This window comes from Polypterus senegalus, chromosome 5 (genome assembly GCF_016835505.1).
Source record: "Polypterus senegalus isolate Bchr_013 chromosome 5, ASM1683550v1, whole genome shotgun sequence".
NCBI classification, from domain to species: domain Eukaryota; kingdom Metazoa; phylum Chordata; class Cladistia; order Polypteriformes; family Polypteridae; genus Polypterus; species Polypterus senegalus.
This window is the reverse complement of record NC_053158.1, coordinates 76,178,886-76,197,518: the sequence shown is the minus strand read 5'-3', so window position 1 is coordinate 76,197,518 and position 18,633 is coordinate 76,178,886. Positions and strand designations below refer to the sequence as shown.

Here is an 18,633-nt window from a genome sequence, read left to right as displayed (position 1 = left end):
AGTGTTGTGGTGCTTTGAACGATGTCTACCTGTCTGTGTCTGGGCTGTTATATATATATATAGGCATCTTTTGAAATAATTTGTATATTTTTTAATTTGGAGACCTTTTTGATTTAATCAAATATCATATCATTCAAGGCTGTTATTTTGAGCCAGGGGTTGATAGTTCCCTCTCATTCCTCTCTGTATGATCTGTAGGCCTCAGGCCTTTCTTGAAGTATTTAGGCAATATGAGTCAAAGTACATTAGTCCAGATGACTTAAATGAGATTAGATTTTTGCCAAAAATACCCCAGACTTTTCTCAAAAGTTCCAATTTTCAACAGGCCCCTAATGCTTAATAGCTAACACTTCTCCTGGAGATGAGAGGAAGCTGCACCAATCTTTGTGGAGTGTTCAACTGACAGTAGAGTATACTGTATAAAGTTTATTATGTATAATTTGTTTCCCTGTTTCACTTTATTGTGGTACAGCTACTGTTTCACAAGAATAAAGGAAAATTAACAAGTGAAAAAAAAAACTACCAGGCAGGTAACATATTACATTTTAATTAAGTATTAAATTAAATTATCAGTTTGTGCTTATGACCTTTATTTTAAATGAAATAGTGTATGGAACAATATGAATCAAGGGTGTCACAGTGGTGCAGTCATTAGCTCGAATGCCTCACAGGATGAGGGGCCTGAGTTTGATTTACACCCAAGGTATTGTCTATCTGCAATTTGAATGTTCTTGCTGTATACCGAGTAGGTATCCTCTGGGCACTCTCAGTTTTTCCCACAATCTAAAGGAATACATTTTAAATTAACTGGTGTTTGTGAATAATTACCTTGATTTTTGTGCCTGAGTGTGCCTTGATGTTTAATTAAGGTTTGGTTCCTGTATTCTTCCTGATGTTATAGGGATGGTCCTGCAAACTACTCATGGATTAAAAGGGTTCAGAAAATGGTTGAATATTATTTAACTAGCAACTTGGCGCATGCTACGCTGCGCGTTGGATGACCACAGTTGAAGGACTCAATCGTAAGGACCTCTCATTGAGTTTCTCATTGGCATGCTTTTGCCTCTTTCTTTCGTGATCACGGCGTAATCTGTCTTCTCTCTCTGTAGGGGTTTAAGTTGCCTTTCGTTGTGCGGCAGAGACGTGTCGTTGAGCTAATCTGTGTGAATGCTGAATTTCCATTTCTTGCGAGCAGCTGTCACGCCTTTGCCTCTTTGCTTCGTGATCACGCTGTAATGTGTCCTCTCTTGCAGCAGCAGGTTTAGTTGTGTTTCGTTTTGGCATTGTTCCGTAAGGTCTCCTCCTTACAAGTGCACATGGGTAGCTGAAGACGGAAAGGCATAGTGGACATAGTGAAACACACGAATTGGTGACATGGGGAACCATCCGACTCAGACGCGGGGCTCAAAATACTCAAGTGCACATGTTATTTATAATTTAATTTTTTTTTTTGTTATGAACTTCCCCAAAAGAGTTGATCCCTGTAAATAGTTAATAGTATATGAACAATATAATCTGTTGTAGTACGGGCGTTAATTAGCATCACACCTTATAACCTGCATACACCATGTGTTTGGCTGTAATGCCAGAAGCACGGTGGACGCTGTAAGGGTAGGTTGTGGTTTCTGTTTCTTTCGTGATTTTTTTATTTCATTTTATTGATTATTTAATAGGCAGAGGGGAGAAGACGTTAATGTGACGCTCTGTCTATTTCTTTACTTTTGTTTTGAAAAGATTTTCGGGAACAGGAAAAATAAAAGCAAAGGGGAAAGAATGGAGGGGGGTAAGCAGGAATTCTGAGAGGGGACGGACTGGGGCTTTTATACGGGGCGCCTATACAGCCAAAAGGAACGCGGACCCGGACACGGACACGGATACCGCGCTGGGCTTTTATTATATAGATATATCAGAAGGATTTCTGAACCTACTTTTTCTAATGCATGATCATAGGCTTTTGAAGCCCATTATGGCAGCAGTGAGCAGGATGTAGGAACCACCTCTGGACAATATATAAGCTTATTACAAGGCACAACACAGTGCTAACAAATTTTGGGATCATTTAAACTTCCAATTTAATCTGACATACATTAGTTTCTAATGAGGGAGGGAACTGGGGTTGTTAGAAAAAAAAAATCCACTGATGTAGTTGGGAAACCTTGCAGTGTATACACAAACATTATTTTTTATAAAACCTTCTGTGAAGATGTTTGCTTTCCCAGCACAGCTATTGTAATTTACAGCAATGGTAAGCCATGGTTCACCAAATAATTAAGGATTCTTCATCAGGCAAAAGAAACTACCCATAAAACTGTTGATAAAGAATGCCTACAAACAGGTCATTGATTGGCTAAACAATGTAATCAGATATACTCAATGGAAACCTAAAAGTAACCTGTAACAGTTTTCAGTTTTCAGCAAATAATAGCTCCTCTGTATGTTGAAGCCTTCAGTCTGTCACTACCTCCTTTTCTATCAATGAATGATATGCCTGTAAAGCTGCAGACAGAACTGCAAAAATTCTGCCAGTCTTGACTTTTTTTTTGGATTTTATTGATTTTAATAACAAATAACATTCCATACAAATAAGTCAAGTTTTACAAGACTTAGTTCAAAACAAATAAACCTTCAAAAAGACCTGACTTAGTTGTACCTGCAGCAGTCAAACACAGTGCAGGCCAGCTCGGTCCTTTCTTCACTACCATCTTTAACCAGCTCACTGCACACTGTATTGTTCCAGATGGCTTTAAATCTACTGTTATTTTTCCATTTTCCAAAATAATGAAATAAGCTGCCTCAGTGATTACAGGCTGATTGCACTTACATCAGTTCTAATGAAAATATTTGAATGGTTTGTTCTAAAACATCTTAGGTGTGCTGCTCATCTTGATCCTCTTCAGTTTTCCTATAATACAAATTGATCTGTGCATGGTGCCATTAACATGGGCCTACACTTTTTGCTAGAGAATCTAGACTGTAAAGAAATTTATATCAGAATACTGTTTGTAGACTTAAATTCATCATTTAAAGCCATTTTCCCTGAACTGTTGTTAACTAAACTTCTGTGAACTGAACTGAATGCCTCCAACTGTAAATGGATTTAAAGTTTTCTGACAAACCAGAAACAGTTGTTTGGGGGGGCGCCCACCTTTCAGACTGCCTCTGTATTAGCACAGGTGCCCCTCAAGGCTGTGTACTTTCCCCTGTTCTATTCCCTGTACACCAATGACTGTAGGGCCTCTGACCCTTCAGTAAAAATCATTAAGTTTGCTGCTGGAACCATCATTATTGGACTTATGGTAATGAAACAGCTTACAGAAAGGATGTGACTTGTCTTATGTCTTGGTATGCTCCCAGTAACCTGGTGCTCAGTACCACCAATTGACTTTCACAAACAGCAGTTATGACCTCTCCCACTAGAAATTAATGACTCTGCAGTCAATATGGTGGAATCCTTCAATTATTTGGATACAGCTATCACAAACACTCTCAGCTGGGACATTAACACATATTCTGTAACTAGGAAGGCTCAGCAGTGGTTGAACATTTTTGCCAAATAAAGAAATTAAATATTTCCCTGCCAATCTTAGAGCAATTTTCTAAAGCTATCATTGAAAGTGTTATCACATTCTCCATTTTTGTCTTGTTTGGTTCAACAACAGTTGACTCCAGACATAAATTACAGAATGTTATGTAGTCTGCTGAGAAAATAATTGGCTGTGTTCTTCCTTCTTTTGCAGACTTGTATGCATCTAGTGTCACTAACCATGTCAAAAGGCTCACCATGAGTTCATCTAACTCGTCATCACTTGCTCTAAAAACTCCCCTCTGGTAAATGCTTTAAGTCACTTAAAACTAAAACTAATAGACACATAAGCAATCTCTTTCCCAGAGCCATAGCCCTTGCAAACCAGTAATTTAGCCTATCTTCCTTGGTTACTAATGTGTTCTCTCATGCACTGTATGAAGGTTTGTGTATGTGTAGTATTATACATGTATGTGTGTTCATGTGCATACACACTATATACTTACATATTCCCTTGCATATTATCATTTGCACATCTCCTTTATAACTGTACTATTATACAACTGTTTATAGTGTATCCTATTTATGTTACTTCTATGTGATGTTACAAGCAACTCCAAAGCTACTAAGTTAAATTCCTGTACACTAGGAATTCTGAATAATGTTCAAGTTCTTGGAGTAGTAAGGCAAAAGCGCAAACTACTATACCACTTTGTCCCCCTCTATTAGTATACAATAACAACAAAAACATTTGTTTATATAGCACATTTTGATACAAACAATGTAGCTGAAAGTGTTTTATAAAGTGAAATAACACAAAGTTAATATAAAACATAAACAAACAAGAATAGGCAATAATAATATCATACAGTATGTAACAAAGAAGAAGGTAAGGTTGAATGGCCATGAGGACTGAAAAAGCAAAAAAAAGAAAAACAAAAAAAAAAACTCCAGTTAGGCTGGTGAAAAAAAAAAACTCTGCCTGGGTTCCAGGACCAAAAGACTTCCCAGCCCCCACATTGCATTCTAGCTATCGTAGATGTTCTAAATCTGTCCTTATAGTTTTCAGGCTTCACATGAAAGAAACTGATGATGATAGAGGTAAACGGAAATCTGGGCCACCCACCATTCAATCCATAAACAAAGGAATCACCATGGTTCCTTGATCAGGTGGTGGTGGAGCAGTTCGCCACTACAGAAGAACCAGAAAAGACAGCAGAGGATAGTATAGATTAGTAGGGAATTTCAGAACCCAGAGGAAAATGATAATTGAATGCCCATATAGACTAACAGGGATACAACTAAAATGTAGGTTGTGAGATGTGTCATCCCAGCCAATGCCCCCAGTAGCCCTCCCTGCAGTATGGAGATGCCCCGAAGACCAGCAGGGAGTCATGAGACATGTAGTTTTTATACAAGACCCTGCTGGATACCACAGGGGCCGCAAGAGGGAGCTGCAGGAAGGACCGAAGACTTCATCGTGCCCTATAACCCGGAAGTGAGTCAGAGGAAGAGCGACGTGCTTCCGGGGTGAAAAGAAAGGACTTGTACCTGACCCAGAAGGGATTGAGAGTCACATGGACTGGGGATTGGAACACTTCTGGGTCAGGGAATATAAAAGGACTATGGGAGCTCCCAGACGGCGAGATGAGCTGGGTGGAAGGGTGGCAACGCGTCTGGGAGTGGAGGATTGATTTATTGTAATAGTTATTGTGATTTGTATGAATATAGTGGAGGAGAGGGTGCTTTGTGGACTGTGGCGATTTAATAAAGTCAAAGTTTGGACTTTTACCTGGTGTTTGGAGTCGTGGACAAGGGTTCAAGGGAGCGAGAGCGCCCCCCTATCTCACAAGGTACAAAAAATACATTTTAAAATAATGGGTTTTTAGCATTTTTTTAAATTGTTCTATAATATTTATTAGCCTGTCAAATGTTCATTGGTAAAGTATTCCAAATTTTAGGTACGTAACAGCCAAAAGCTGCCTCACCACTTTCTTTTCTTGAAATTATAAGTAGACCTTCACTTGAAGATCTGAGGTTACAACTTCCTAATATAGTACACAGCAGTTTTTAACATATCTTTGCTCAGAGAAGAAGACCGGCTCTCTAGTGTTTTACTTATTGTGGATCATTTCACTCTTGTGTTTTCAATAAAAGATATTTTGAATAAAAGATATAGGTTTTGTGTTGTCAGCTGACAAACCCATTATAATTAAAGATGAAAACAGTCAAAAGAAAGTACAGGCATTTAACGATGCAAAAGTCAGAATAATGGTGGAATTTCCACAAAATAGCAAAGGTAAGAATGTCTAGTGCTCATACTGGATTTTCAGTTCAAATGAAAGCCTTTTTCTGATTGAAGGGTCCTTAATATGTGGTGGTGTCTGGAAGAGGTGGAGTTTCAGAGCGTGAAGCGGATGTTAGGACACTGATCCTCTGGCTGCTGAGATTCTGGATTGGGATCAGAGAAGAAGACCAAGTTAATGGTGGTGCCCTCTCCTTGCTGCTTACCTTCTCATAACCCTGAAGATGACCCCTAAGTGCTTGTACCTGACAATATATACAGGGTATATGCTTTCAGGGAAACATCTTATTTATCCATCTATTCTTAAATGTGCTTAGTCAAGTTAAGGGTTGCAAGGGCCTATTTCACCTGTATCATGTGCAAGGCAGTAACCCTCCTTGAACTGACCCACATTAACTTACATAGTTCATTTTACAATTGTTTCTAAATGATGTAGCATTATAATAGTTGAACATTGCTTAAAAGCAAAGGCTTAACACTCTAAACAAGTGCCAGTGTGCCTTACAATCAAAACTATTGTGTGTTGAGCGTAACCCACAGTAACAAACAAAAATACCTTTCCTCAGGAATTTAACAGTTGCTTAGCTATTCTTATATTCATAGGCAGGTTCAAGAACATTACTAATTTAAAATAGCTAAAAGGTGTTTAAAAAATAAAGTTTATTTCCCACTAGTTGTATAGGGTATTAAGTGTAATTATTCAATCTTAAAATCTGCCATGTAATGTGCACTTAGTATACATTAAAACAAAACTTCTTGGGCACATGACAGAGACATTTTTTCAAGCACTAGCCACATATTTTCCTCTTATCTGACCTTTCTTTTATCTGGCTTGCCTTGCAGTGAAGAATTTGATTGTGCTGCCGAAGCCTTTTGTGTTCAGGTTCTACACACAATAGAGCCATGATGACTCATTGTTGTTAATTATATACTGTTTATGACAAAAGAGTGTTTTGTTGAACTGGTAATCCAACACTTTCCTCTAAACACATTTATTTGAGCACTGAACAACAAAAAATATACTGAAATTGTTCTTATAAATAAGATATCTCTAATATGCTTTTAACTAATAAATACAGCTAATATCTCAGAAAATTGTTTAAACAAATTAATCAATATTAAGCAAACTATAGCTAGTCATGTTTTTTGTCTTTTTTTGCTAAGCTCGTTAAACAGGAAGGAGAAACAGTAGGAAAAAACTATTTATTTATTTATTAACTTCTACAGTTGCAGTTCTGTTTAAATGCCAACCAGCAAATTTTCTTATCAGGTCATTGAATTGATCTTAGGAGGTTCTTTATCAGTGATTTAATGAATGATGGCAATATTTTTGTATGACGAGTAAGTTAGAAAATATTAAAGGCACTGTTGTAATTTTTGATTCTTTCTTGTAGAGTGAGATACAAAGTAAAATGTACCATATTCATAAAATCATGTTTCTATGAAACATAAGATGGATGGATGGATGGATGTTTTTGGGAAAACATGAAATTTGGGAATTATGCTTCTCTGGTAATGTGTTTAGGATTTGGGTACTTTAAACAAGAATGTCACGTATTTGTTACCCATATCTGAGAAAGGAATCTTGGTCTAATGCTGGATTTTAAAATGAGCTGTATAAATTTAGGAGTGTGTAATACAGCAGTCGAAACTGTTGGTGCTGTAAAAGAGAACAGAAAAAGGCTGTGTAAAGAGTTTGGGACTCTGCCAAATATCCTTTTTTAATTTGATCAAATTGCTTTTTTATAATGTAAGCATTTTCTTTCTGTTAAATACAACCATGAGAGGTAGCATTGATGTGAATTCTGATGCGTCTTCTTTTATTTTCTACTGGCCAGATGTGGAGACATGGCCAGATCAGACATAAAGCAATTGGCTGTTGAATGGAGTCTCTTTGAGCCTAGGAATGGAAATGGAAACTGCATTAAAGACAGTGCACCTCTTTCTTGTTTCTTCCTTGCTTTCTTAAATCAGTCCCTGTAACTCTTTCTCATGCTTTAATGTCTGTCAGTACTAATGCACATAAAAATCTTTTTTATTTAAACATAGGACAGATCTGAGAAAATCAGGCCCTTCATCCCCGTGTTGCTTTTTTTTTCACCTAACACTTACTGATAAAAACACTTCCTGATCTTTAAATTGTAAACTCAAAGCAACTGAAGAATTCTGACTATCACAGATAAGGTGCATTGATTGAGTTATTGCTTGATACTTAGTGATGGAAACCCATGTTGACTCTGGTATGTCTCCTAATTGTTGTTCTTCCAGTTCTTCCATTACATCATATACATGCACAATTAGACTGAGATCTTGTGACTAATGAGGCAGTATTGCATTAGGCTGAATTTAATGTCATATGTCTGGAACAATTCCAGAACCTTACTAGTTTTGTGGGATTATAGTGGTAAAAAGTCTATTCGTTGGTAGGCACATTGTTGCTGTGAAGGAATGAATGTGATAGGCAACAATGTTCAGATATTCTGTGTCATTCAAAGGTTAGTCAACTTGTATCCAAAAATCCAATGTGTCCTATAAAAACATACTCCAGATTATTAAAACACTTTCTCCATATTCTTAATATTCAGCGAAATAGATCTAGGGACTCTATGGTTTGCATAATATTCTGGCTGTGGTCCTCAACAGCTAAAATCAGCCCATTCAGCCTTAATTTGTTTAATTTGAACTGAAATGTGAACTGAACTGTCTTCCTTCTACATTAAGACTTTGCAAGTGTAAACCTTTCTTTACTCATTTTTGTACTATCATAAATAATTTTGACATGTGAACACACCTAGTCAAAGAAAACACTGTGTGCCTACCTTAATGGATAACTGGAGAGAAATACACATACAGGTAGTGAAATACTGTATGTTAACCTAAAATAGACCATCAAAATATCAAAATATACACTTGCTTAGAAGTAAAACTCCAACCTAAAAGAACAATATCATGTATAGCAAGACATCTACTGTAGATGCTTAAAACATTAATATGCTAAAGCCAAGGCTAGAGCAGAAAATGAGAATGCTTCAATAAATACACACTGGTCATAAATGAATAGACCAGTACAAAAATATCGGAACCAAACCTCAACAGTTATGATAGAGTATTTTGGTTTACTTTCCTTGTATATTTTAATTTGACTTAGAGACAAATTTGACTACTTAGCAAACACATTCATGTTTTGATTATCTGGGAACTGGGTGTATTAGATTTATTTGAGTGAGAGATAGAGGGTATGATTTGTTGCATGACAATGTTTGTTTGATTTATGATGTAAAGATAGATGAATTTAGCAGCATAGTTTTTAATTTGCTGAAGTATGATTGTGATATGTTTTCATTGGTAAATTTATTTATGACAGTGTGTATTTCATGATTCTGTCTTATTTTGTACCATATCCATTAACATATTAATGTTGTAGGAATATACAATAGAGACAACAATGAAAGACAACAGCCTGTTTAGAGTCCCAAACTCCATGATCTCAATTTAAAAGAGCCATCTATGTTAAACAACAGTTTGTAGACCTCAGCACCTCTAATTAAGAGAGCATAAAAAACAATTCTAATTATTCAATCTATAATGTGTTGTTGCAAGTAAGTGCATGTGAATATTTTGTCAATTCCAGCTTTTTTATAGGTAATCAATTTACACGTATTTCTAAATTGAAAAGTAAAATTAAATATTTTTGCAAAAATCAGTGTTTTGGTGAATTTACTAGTATACTGAGGCCTGTCCTGACATCATGTTTATTTTGTTTATTTTGTTTGTTTATTTTGTTTATTTAGTTATTCTGTTTGCACTATTATTACTGATCTTTTTAACTCTTTATTACCTTATCTTTATTCCTCTTGTTGCACTGAGCATGTATATGACAAAAGAATTTCTCTCGGGATAAATAAAGTTCTTATCTATCTATCTATCTATGCAGGAACCAGTCCTAGATAGTCCATTACAGAGCTAACACATGCATGCAAATTCCTACAGCTTAAGGTCATCAGTTAAACTAACATACATAACTTTATTTTGTAATTGCACTAAAAAGGTTTAAGAATGGATGGCTGGATGGATTCATTCATGGATAAATAGTTTAGTCCATTGTTTTTTTCTTTCATTGCATGATATGTGCTCAGAGTACATACAAGGCCTATGACCTGACAATATGTGAATGCTAGTAATTTGTAAACAATTTAAGCATGTGCACATTCAGCAAAATTGTTCAATTTCTTCAGAGTCACTCATGCCAGTATAGAAACTGCAGATGTGTGTGTGTGTATTGTACACTTGCTGGCTCAAACTCATTACCATCTTATAGTACACATTTCCAGCACAATGTCAAGCATCTAGTTTACAGTAACAGTTACCTGAGACCCATTTTTCCTTAATGGTGCCTATTGTGTTAGAATTTTTGTATGCTCCTTAAAAATCAGGCGGGACTTGAAAATTGGTCCCTCTATGTTTGAAAATGTTACCCTCATTTCTAATTTTTGTTTCTGATCCAGTTTCATTTTTTTGATTATGTCATTTGACGTTGTTTTTGATTTTTTATCGCTTGACTCTTCCTGTTTTTCGATAACATCTTGCTTGCTCTTTTATTTCCTGTTCCCTGTCTGATTGAATACTGACCTTGGCTGGCTTGAGAATATTATGTCTCCTTGGCTGCTGACTGTCATAAATACACCAGCAAAACCTCATTTAATAAATGATTTAAGCTGTTTTCATTCCATGCTGCAATATAAAGTCATCCTTCTCCATTTACCCCCAAAGCTACAGTGTGGGTGTTGTGCTGTGCACTTGCTCACACTTCTTTTTCTACATTTTATTACACACTCCACTTACAGTCTTTCTTTGTACCTGTCTGTCATTTTCAGTTGCCTGACAGAATTGATTATGGAGGGGTCCAGTAGTGCTTGGGAATATGCTTACCTAAAAAAGAACTGAATTGTGTTTGCTGTTTTTATTTCAGACCCTTGGCTTGTGTAAGATCCATTTTTTATCTTGACCTTGTTTTACTGTCTGTTTTTATAATTCTCTGTTTGCACTTTTTCTGTTGTTTGGTGTTGGCACTGTTCATTTCTGTTGATGTTAATGGCTGTTTTTTAATGACAATTTGCTTGCTGTTCTCAGCATTTTTACTACTTTCAGTTTCTGCTTATTAAACATGTTTCTATTGCAATCACCCAAAATTCCAAGAATGAAAGAACAAGAAATGTAAAACCAGCCTTACAATGTCTATGTCTGTTAGCCCTTCCGGTTTTGTGGTAACCTCCTCTTCCTGAGAAATTTTCCCTTCTCAGTTGGAACCAGATGTTTTTGTTGAACTGAATGAAGAATGTTACTGGCATTAAATGAGCAGTCGTCTGACATGGAAATGAAATGAGCTCATAGGTTGATTATCTCAATTTGTCTTGGTGTGACTAGGCATTTTTGTAATATACCATTGCTTTCCAAAATTGTCACACGTGTGAGTATAGGGCATTCTCAGGACAGGTGTGCTGTCATTCACATCTTCTCCTCTTTCATCTGCTGGATCTCAGAAAATACTTGTTCCGCTTGTTGCCCAGCCTCTTCCAGAGTGGAACCCTTATAAAGGCCCTGGCTACCTTTACTCAGCAGTCTGATGAGTGGACTCATGTCTGCACAGACATCTCACAAAGCTCTTGCTTTTGTTGCAAAAATTGTGTATTTTGTTTTCTTTAAGTTATATGGTAACCACCATCTAGTGCCTAAAATCTTTATCCATGTTTTGCCTTCTCTTTTACACTGTCCAACAACTCTTAAGATAAGCAAATAAGACATTGCCTGAAAATTGCTTTCCACTCCCTTAATAAGTAATGTAATGTAATTATTTTATAGCACTGGAGCATATAAATATGGAAGTCATATTAGACGCTTGTTTCAAATAGAGACATTTAGGCTTATTAAGGATGACTTTTTTATTTTTGCACTATAGATTTTTTTACCATTCCTTATATGAGCTATAGAATAATTCTATGCATCAATCTGTTATATGAATCTGCCTTTTCCATTGTTGTCAAAAGCTGAACTCTATCCCTTCTGCACCAGGCAGAAACAAATATTTGGTTGTGTGTCTGCCAACTGCAGATCACCTTTGCACCCATACATAATTTATCACTTACTGAATTACTCACACTTGGTTAAATTATGGTCGGCAAATAAAATAATATGCTTGTCTTTGTAATGTTGTAGAAAACTCAAAACACTCAGGAAGAACATAAAAATAATTCAGTATTCAAGCCAGCAATCAAGGTGCTTGCACCTTTTTGATGGAGCAGTGCTAAACACTGCACCCCCTTGTTACCTGTAGACTATTTGTGTTATATTACATACTCTACTGAGGTTCAGAAAGTTAACGTTTAGGTCTTTTGGAGACTCTAAATTGACAAGTGTGAGTGAACGTGTAGTTGCGCTTGCTTAAGTGTCCTGCAGATTAATAGAATGATTTTGTGCTAATTTATCAGTTAGACTACATATTGCTTCCAGCTCATGCTCTTCCATCCTGCAATGCAAAATTGAATAAATGGTTAGAATATTGCAAGAAAGATAGAAATTTTATATGGATAAAACTACTGATATTCAGTAAGATGATTTAAGAATTTAGGGCTTGTAATTTTATATCTTCAGTAGGTAAAAACATAACAGGTATAAATCACTGCATATCTTTCAGGACTGTGACGGTGGTAATGCATAAAATATTCAGTACTAATAGAAGAGATAATGTTTGAATAGAGTTTGGAGGCTGACCTATAAAATAAAACAAGCATTAACTTACAAAGTTTTTATATTGCATTCAAATTAAATGTTTTGTGTTACTCATGCTACCATACTTCCATAACAGGTTATACATTTCAATTATTGCACTTAGTGTCCCACAGAGGTAGCCCTTCAGATTGGATGACTAGTAATTGTCACACAGACACAGATGTATAGAACAGGATGGAAATTGTCAAATTCAGGTTTATAGGGGGGATGCCTTTTCAACCCATACATTATAAGCTGTAGTATTGTCATGGAGCAGAAGTAGGGTAGTCAACAGGTTTCCTTGTCCCTGTTCCCATTTGAATATTATAAACATTTGATGGACAATGGATAATGCCTTCGAGGTCATTATGGTAAATTGTATACATGATCTTGCTGACAGTGGATTGTGTTTTGAAGTTCTTTGTTGTTGGAGAACCACCATTCTGCCTTCATTTTTGTTGTTGTTTTAATATTGGATCCTAGTAAAGTCAAGTTTCACCCTCACTTCTTTAATTCTTCTAAATTTTCTCCCAGTCCAATTTTATTAGCTTTGTGTGAAAATTTTGGTACTGCTTAATTTCAGAAGTAAATATTCTGTACAGCCAATGTGTACTGACATTTTTTGAGTTTAATTGTTCATGAATGATGTATTTTAATGATCCATAAGTAATCCCTATAATGTCTAACATCTCATATACTGTCACAAAACAATTCTACATTATAATTTGCTGAAAGGGTACCAGTCAAGGCAGAATTCTGCAGCCCATATCCTGACTGTGAGATTGAACAGGATTGGCCCTGGTATACATTGACTAGGTCAGAATGGTTCTTGAAGTGCATATTGTTCTCTAGCTTTAAAGCACAATGAGACCATGATTATATTTTAGCATCCATGTTAAAGTTAGGGCTATCAAATTAAATAAAAGTTAGTGTTTGAATATTAAACATAAGTATATTGGAAAATATTTGAGTGTAGGTTATAAATTCAAGGTTGTACTTGTGCATCTGTTTGTTGCATTTTTTTATTTTTTATTCTATTATTATATTTGTTTTTTCCCTGTTGTGTGTTTGTGAAGCACAAAATGTGTATGACTTACAGTGTTGCCTAAACAATGCACATGAAAACTCAAACATATGATATAGGGATGCGCCAGATATTTGGTCACTGAAAGCATTTGCCTGAAAACAGCAAACAAAGCTCTTTCATTATTTGGCCAAATGAGTAAAAATTAGAAATACTTTTTTTCCATTACATTCCTGCACTAGTTATGGATGATCATTTGAAACAACCCCTCCAGTTCTATAGGGGTGTACATCGCACCACATTGCATTAATAGGCATGTACCCCATCTTTAGAGCATTGAACTACCTGTAGTTTGTTTACAACAATGTATGCCAGTGGTAGCGACCTTTTGCAAAGATGTCCAACACTTTCATGAAGTGAAAGCATATGGACAAAGAAAGGGAGAAGGGTTTGTATTGAATCTGGACACGTACAGTAGCTACACTGTTTAAATAAATAGAGCTTAATAGACAATCCAAGGAATGGATAAATCAACCCTAGCAGCTAGTTCGGCTTACATACATTATCAAGATTCACCTAATTTTTGGACTCAGTACATGCATTATACTTAAGTTTAACATTTATATTTCATGGTTGTTAATGGCTGGATATACAATATTCAAATTTAAAAGCCATCAAACTTCTTCATCCACTATCTTACACTGGTTTAAGCTGTTTTTTGTTTGTAAACATGAAGTGTAAATTAGCTGATGGACCTGCATACTGCTAAGTCACCATTTATTATTTAGAAAACAATATTTTGCTACTGTATTTTGCTACTGCATTTATTTATTTGTTATGTATTTTCAGTTAAGTTTTTCTGGACCCACTGCAGTTTTGCCTTTGAACAAAGACTGGGATGGAGGATACAACTTTCTTTCTGATCCACAAGCCTTATTCTCACCTGGACAAAGCTAGTAGCGCTATGAGGATTATGTCTTTTGATTTTTCCAGTGCCTTCAGTACTGTCCATCCCCTCAGCAATGTGAAAGTTCATGAGCCTGTGGTGTCCTGGATAATGGACTATCTGTCATCCAGACTGCAGTTTGTGAGACTCTGTGTCTCTAATATGGATGTAAGCAACACTGAAGAACCAAAAGGAACAACCCTGTCTCCTTTTCTTTTCACTTTGTACATCTCCAGCTATACAGTAAATATAACACCAGGTCTTGTCACTGGCAGAAATTCTCAGATGATTCCACACTTATAGTGTATTGATAAGGTGGATGAGAAAGAGTATACGAGTCAAGTGGAGAACTTTCTTTCTTGGTGCAAAGAGAATTGCTTCACTATCTATCTGTCCATCTGTCTAGACCAAATGGTAAAATGGTAAATGGCCTGTATTTGATATAGCGCCTAACTAGAGTTCAAGAACCCCCCTAGGCGCTTTACAACACAACAGTCATTCACCCATTCACACACACATTCATACGCTGGTGATGATAAGCTACTATGTAGCCACAGCTGCCCTGGGGCACACTGACAGAAGTGAGGCTGCCGAACACTGGCGCCACCAATCCTTCCGACCACCACCACTATTAATTGGTAATACATCTCACCTGCCAATAGGATTTAGAGCTTGTCTGCACCATTGCCACACTGAGGCTTGAACTGGAAGGATAACTGATTAAGGGTTAAGTAACATTAACCTAAAGGAGGGTAGGAAGATGATAATATTAAGAATGGATTTTGATATCTTTGAGGTAAGCAAAATGTCAGTTGGATAGATGGGGTTTATATTTTGCTGTATGTATTTATTTATTTTCCCAACTTTCTTTTTTCATGCTCTCCACATTATAATCCTATCATCCCATGAAATTCATGAGTACTCAAGAAAAAGTAAAATTTAACAGTAATCTTTATTTTAAAATGAAGTAATATTTTTGATGATCAATATGATGTCAGAAAATATTTAAACTAGCATATCAACATAGTCAGGTGTTCAAGTTTGGAAAGAGAGTAAGCAAATCAATTACTGTGCGTTACACATTTTTTGACAACAAACTGTCATTCCATATTCAATTTTGCTTCTTTAGTTTATGTTTAGACTTTGGTAGTGGTTTCTTTTCAATTTCTATGTCTCTCTCCATTTCTTTTTAAATATTTTTTCTAATTTCTGTACTTTTTCCTAATTGTAAACACTCTGAACATTAGTTCTCACTGTAAAACATTAGATTTGAGATGTACCCTTTTAAAACAAGCTCCATACTATTGACTAAAGGAATAGTATTGAAAGGAATCTCAGAAGGCTAGGCACTTATGCCTGAAAGACTCAAGCTTTTCTATACATACTTACAGAGGCAATGACAAAGTGCCTAATGCCTAAAGCAAGCTAAATAAGACAACAACATGCAGCAAGTGGCAAAGACAAGGAGCGCATTACACCGTGACCAAAGTTTTCTATTTAATCTGAAGTAGTAACCGAGTCCACACATTATCAGACTTCTTACTTAAAGGCATGGTATTGTAAAAGTATTTTGTTTGAGCCAAGATGAATTAGAACTCTGAGTAGCTAGTAAACAGCCATCCAAACACCTGCTCGTGAATAACAGTACAAGGAAAACATTTTAGATTTTTCAAGCTTTTTGACTAATTTGGAAAAAAGAACTTTGATACGTAGCCTAATAGCCATAGCCTAATGATCTAATACCCATAGTTGTACGTTAGAAAAAGGGTGAGCTGACTGTGATTTTACACTGGAATGGAATAAACTACAGAATTATGTATGTCATGTGGAAGCTTTGACATCTTTTAAATGTATGTGGATATAATAATCTGGTATCTAAGTAAATAAGCCTGATAGTACCCTCTCATTTGCCAGGCTTTATATGTTGTTACACTCATACTTATATGGAGTCATTCTATAAAATGTTTTTAGACAGTAGTGAAAATGAAAGATGCCAGAAATGTTTTACTTAATTTTAAGTAAATGCACTTTTTCTTCTTTTAGACACTGTCAAGGTCTTAAACATAAACATTGATATATATATTTTTATGAAGGTACATACTGTATTGTTAGTGTGTCTTCCTCAACTTTTAATAGTTTTAAGTAAACTTGGTGGTGCATTCCATGATCCAAGATTTCCACCATTTGAATGTACTTAATAGATATCAAAGATATACTATATATCTTATGTTTTGTATTAAAAAAAAGTGACAATCTGTTTTCACACACTACATTACCCACAAGTATACCTTTTCTGGTTTACTCAGTGTAATGTTCTATATGCCTTTTTGTGTTCCTTTTGATGTATTTTAATGTGTTAGTAAACATAATCAACTGTCTGAAATGCTACATGGTGGTGCAGAGATTACCATTGCTTCCTCCTAGTGCAGGCACAGATTATATTGATTTTGTGTCTGGCTGTTTTTTCCCCTAGGTACTCAGTGTCATCCCATGCCTCAAAATGTGCTGAGAAGAGCAACTAAGGGAATCCTTGGCTAAAGGTCATGTCCTTGTGACTCTAAACTGTCCTTTTGTGAGTGAGCCTACATGCAATTGACAGATTGTGCTGTGTAATTGATTGGTGCCTTTTTCAGGAGTGAGTTTTTGCCTTCCATGTGATCCTGCCAGGATAGACTGCCCACAACCTAGAGAAATAAGCAGGTGCACAAAATAAATCAGTGATAAATTTATTGAATGACTGACAGACAGAAAGAGAGTTTAAGCATGTTTAAACAAAAATGTGAATTAAAAATGAAAAGTTTTACAAGTATATTAAGGTGTTATTGAGAAAATCCATACTGGTTTAGTAAAACTTAAGTTTGTGAAATATATAACTATCATCATTTGTGAGATCACGTAGCTGTAAGGTTTATTAGCCTTCCAAATACCCATTCTTGGTTTTCCTTGCGTCTGTGTTTCTTTTATTTTCTAGGCTATTGAAGGCAAAATACCAAAGAAATTGAGTATTTTATTAAAACATTACACACATGATAATTAAACCTAGATGGAGGAGAGGGTTAAATGTTATTGTGGTCTTTGGAAGACTGTATTTAAGTTATTGAATCATATAAATTGATTTTAAATTGTAACATAATAGTGTTAGTGTTACATTTCCCATAAAACTAGAAGATAACAAAAATCTAGGAAGAAAAAAAAACGTTTTTCTGTCTTATTTATATCAGGGTCTCAGATGATGGGTCTTTTGTTAGGATCTCTTCATTTGGCTTCTCCTCATCTGTTGGGAGTGATGATCTTCCCTCATCTGGAACATCTGCAGGAATTGTCTTTTCCTCCTGTATGTAAGTATGTTCTTTTTCATTTGGAGTCTCTTCTGTGGTCTCAATTTCTTCAATCTTTGGCTTTGCAAGCTCCATCACTGAAAGAAATAAAGAAGCTTATGTGAACTAATGCTATGAATTAGGAAGGATCTGTTATGGTTTAATACCTCTCTAAAATTAATTGTTAGTTATATAGTATATCTTAGCTGATTTTTGAGCTGTTAGTCTACCTTTATAAACATCCATCCATCCATTATCCAACCCGCTATATCCTAACTACAGGGTCACGGGGGGTCTGCCGGAGCCAATCCAAGCCAACACAGGGCGCAAGGCAGGAAACAAACACTGGGCAGGGCGCCAGCCCACCGCAGACCTTTATAAACAGAACATTCAAAATACATCTTGATATCAGTTGAGTTTTAATGACCATAATTTTGCCAAAGTCATTACTAGCAGCAAGGTCAACTAAACCTGGAGATGAGGGCTCAAGACAAAGACGAAAATTCCATAAAAAGAGATTCTTGATATACGTGAGAATAGGACCTTAAAATTGGAACATAACTGTGCTATTTTGATACAAAATCTCTTCTTAGAAGATGTGATTTCATAAAGGTAATAAATTGTGTATACTGTATCTCATTTTGTGGCCAAAGCAAGCCTGGAACAAATACTTTTGATTTTAACAAATTCAGTCGTGATATTTTAAGGTGTTTAATATCACATAATAACTTATGGCTGGGATGGAAGTTAGAA

The 18,633-nt window shown here is 35.9% G+C and overlaps 1 protein-coding gene across 2 annotated transcripts in view; it reads right to left on the bottom strand.

Annotated features, from left to right (window-relative positions):
* Positions 1-17,273: 17,273 nt before the first annotated feature.
* LOC120530374 (M-protein, striated muscle-like) overlaps positions 17,274-18,633 on the bottom strand; it is a 151,468-nt gene continuing 150,108 nt past the window's right edge. For both annotated transcript variants that reach the window (XM_039754834.1, XM_039754835.1), the window contains one exon: positions 17,274-17,978. In XM_039754834.1, the coding sequence (XP_039610768.1) occupies positions 17,776-17,978 (203 nt within the window). In that variant the 3' untranslated portion in view covers positions 17,274-17,775. The remainder of the gene's footprint in view (positions 17,979-18,633) is intronic.